Genomic DNA, 3,539 nt, shown 5'->3' on the forward strand with positions numbered 1-3,539 from the left:
CTTAACCCCTGAGCCACCACGGCGGGCTTCATTGCCACATTTCTGACACAACTTTGTCAGTTACAACGCATGTAGCGCACTTCCGTCGCAGACCTCCACGCAGCTTAAAGCACGACAATGGAGCCACTCTTCCCAGAGGGCAGTTATGCTCATTGGCTTTCCAAGCTCCCGCTCCTTTGGGGGCGTAGCTTAAAGCCCGAATAAGGTGTCCACTGTCCAAGCGGGCCAGTTAATCATGTTGATGTCATCGCTTCGGGATATTAATATCTCAATACACACAGCAACTTCTATCTATTACAGCACCTCTTGCAATCGGCATGCCTACATCACGTTCGTTTCATTGTTCTCGACGGAATAAAAGGCAGCCTTTCGAACGGTATCTTCACAAAGCTTTCTGTCGCCGCAGCTCAACATGAAGGCCCTCATCGTCCTGGCTCTCGTCAGCACCGCTTTAGGTGAGTTCGATTTGAAATTCCTGCTTGTGAGAGGTGGGACTAACTATGCTTCACGGAAAGGTTCTACTGGTGCACTAATTTTGCTTATGTACTCGGAGCATGGAAAAACTTGGTTCCATGACCAGTGAAGGTTCTCTGTGCCGTTCGTCGATTTGGTTCTAGGGACCTCGTTCTGACGCGTTTATTGAGCACAAATTATGAAAAATTGCATACAGGGTGGAGAGTTGGAATGTTGTGAAATCACTGCAATGATGGGTAGTCTTGCGACTGTGCAGTAATGTTTTATAGTTCGCGAATATAATACCGAGATATCCTAAATAAATGAGTGCACTGGAAAGAAGCGCTACATTTGGAAAGTCAGTTTCCAAACTGACTAAAGTTTCAGTATCACTCTTTCTAATTTGAGACTGTATATCTGCTTGAGTTTTGTTGCGAAAACTATTTCTTCCGTTGGTTTCAGGAGCCGCTTTAAAGAAATAATGCTGAAAAATGATTATGGTTTAAATAGAGCCGAAAAAACAATTATAACCTTTATTTCTTACAATCGGGGTTCGCTGCCAAGCTTTCTCGCAAGCGAACCCCGCAATATGCAGGCTTTTGTCGCAAGTATTCGCGTGACAGCCTTCTTTTCAAGCAGTTACAGTTCGGTTGCGTAAAACTGAACTAGCTAGCATAGATGGTAACCGTAGAACATTGCTAGTGTGTGAAGGTGCAGGTTTTTATAACCTACAGTAGTCAGCAATGGGAGAAATTATGGTACTTTGGTCAGCAGCAGTAACCAGGTATTTCATGACGTGAAAAAAAAAACGTATTACCAACAGGCTTCCAGGGGTACACTGTGCAATAAGTGAAGCTGAGAGTGGAAAAGACGGCTACCGGGCGACCTACACAAGCAATGTTCCCGATATATATAAAAGCGTAGTCAGTTAACTAATGCCGAAGAATCACCTTCAGGTTTAAGTTTTAAAAATGCTTTTGTGGACACGCTTATCAAATACTTTGGGTATGCCAATGTACAACACGGAGTCTCTGATCATTTATTTTTCCGTAGCTAAATCAGTGAACTGCAGAAATTGTTAATTAACCTTCGAGAAGGTTTACTGAAAATCTTGCTCATCGAGGTTAGAAAGCTTGTGGTATCAGTATGTTAAACTATAATTAGCTGTGACATATTACGAAAAGTTACAACGAGAACTCGTTGCGCTGTTTAGATCATAATCGTTGTTATTGATACAGTTAACTTTCATTGAAAAGGAGAAATCAGCGCTGTAAGCCAGCGAGGCAATAAAACGCCAATTCAGCGGTGAAGAAAGACGTCTGAATAATTTGGTGCGCTAGTACTAACTAAATAAAACAAGCACACTAGCAATTCCGCACATTTGTGTGTTTCAACTTGCGGCCTTCAAATGTACCGTGTTTGCCGAAAGTAACCGTGTAACGCAGAGCAATTCTGAGTTGTGCAGTGGACCCATAACACCACCCTAGACACCAAAAAGATTACAGAAGCTGGGGACGAGGGTTTTTCTTCCCTTACAAAGAGTTAGATAGCAACGTGCGACTTAACGGCTCAACGAAAGGCTGAGAAATGAACCCCGTCTCTTTGTTACTTTTGGTAAATAGTGGGCTAAAGAAAAGGATAAAGCTATTTCTTCAAAACTTCTGTGAAAGGTACAGGGTCGAAGGACACTGGAAACGAACTTACTGTTCTTGTTGCAGATATCTCTACAGAGCCTCATGCAGCGCATTAACCTAGAGCAAACATTTCTGTTCGTTCCAGCGGCGGCTAATTTGAACAGGAAATGCACTGTGAAGCCGAAACCTGGGCACTGCGCTGGATACAGGGAGAGGTGGTGGTTCAACTCCGAGACTGAAGAATGCGAAATGTTCGTCTACACTGGCTGCGGAGGCAACGAGAACAATTACGTCAACCAGTCCGAGTGCGAAGTGTCCTGCAAACCGCAGTCAGGTAATCACTCACAAGCAGCGTAACTAAGCCTAGCGCTGACATTGCAGATAGAAAAATGCGAATTATTTCTTTTATATCCCAATTGGAATAAATACAATGAAGTGGAAATGGTTGCATGCTATGCCAAAAGAATAAATGACGAAAGAAAACGTTATGTCCTTCTTGAGGAGACCGTTGGTTTGCTGTCTTGTCAACCAGGAAGTAAAAACTATGTTCTCCATCTTTTTCAGCAACGGCAAAGCCCATTGAGGAGGTTCCTGGTGAGTAGCCACTATGTCGCATAAACAGGAATATTCATCGATTCACTCACCTCACCACTATCAAAGTGGGCGTATAAGACGTGAACTAAGGCAAAACACATGAAATCCAGCTGACATCCAATTCAATATCGCTGACGCAAAGTGGATGCTGATATACAAGCAATACTGATACTTTGACACGAAATATTTCATCCTTCTCTGTTCCACACTATTCCTTCGCAGCCCCCGTGGAGTCCAAGTGGTGCCACCTGCCTGCGGATTCCGGACCCTGCGTGGCGCGTATGCCCCGATTTTACTACGACCGCGAGGCCGGCACCTGCCGTCCCTTTGTTTTCGGCGGCTGCTTCAGCAACGGAAACAACTTCAAGACCTTCGAGCGCTGCATGGACGTTTGCAGCACTAAAACCACATAGAGCCTGAGCAAAGTTGTGCTTCCGAAAATAGTTGTTTTTTTCGTCTCAGATGGCTATGCTTAGTACTTAAACAACGCTATGATAAGAAAAATGGAAGGTTCTTCTGTAGCTAAGTGTTTCGGTATACTGCTTTAGACCTTTACAATTGTTGCAAATCAGAAAAGAGTAATAAACTGTTTTCCCTACAATGAACAACGTCGTTGCCATTACATTAATCGACACTTCTCGTGAATGCTTCAAGCAATATTGAGTGCACTTAATATTTAACACCTCGATTTATATATGTGTGTGTACAGACTCAAGGATTCACGGCATGAGAAAAAGCTAAGAAAGCTCCGCATATATTAATGCGATAGCGTTATATGCCACAGCAGCACAAAAGCCGCCGTCCAACACTCGTCGGCATCAATGGCACAAAATTCCTGAGTGGCGTAACCATGCTCTT

General features: G+C 43.7%; 1 protein-coding gene across 1 annotated transcript; it reads left to right on the top strand.

Moving 5' to 3' along the window:
* Positions 1-335: 335 nt before the first annotated feature.
* LOC149334384 (kunitz-type serine protease inhibitor A-like) lies at positions 336-3,283 on the top strand. Its single transcript, XM_089555119.1, has 4 exons — positions 336-455; positions 2,233-2,421; positions 2,652-2,681; positions 2,904-3,283. Exons 1-4 carry the CDS (start codon positions 413-415, stop codon positions 3,092-3,094), a joined length of 453 nt encoding a protein of 150 aa, XP_089411245.1. The 5' UTR covers positions 336-412; the 3' UTR covers positions 3,095-3,283.
* The last annotated feature ends 256 nt before the right edge of the window (positions 3,284-3,539 follow it).

Source organism: Amblyomma mixtum, chromosome 8 (assembly GCF_055824585.1).
Source record: "Amblyomma mixtum isolate Tamu chromosome 8, ASM5582458v1, whole genome shotgun sequence".
Classification (NCBI taxonomy): Eukaryota; Metazoa; Arthropoda; class Arachnida; order Ixodida; family Ixodidae; genus Amblyomma; species Amblyomma mixtum.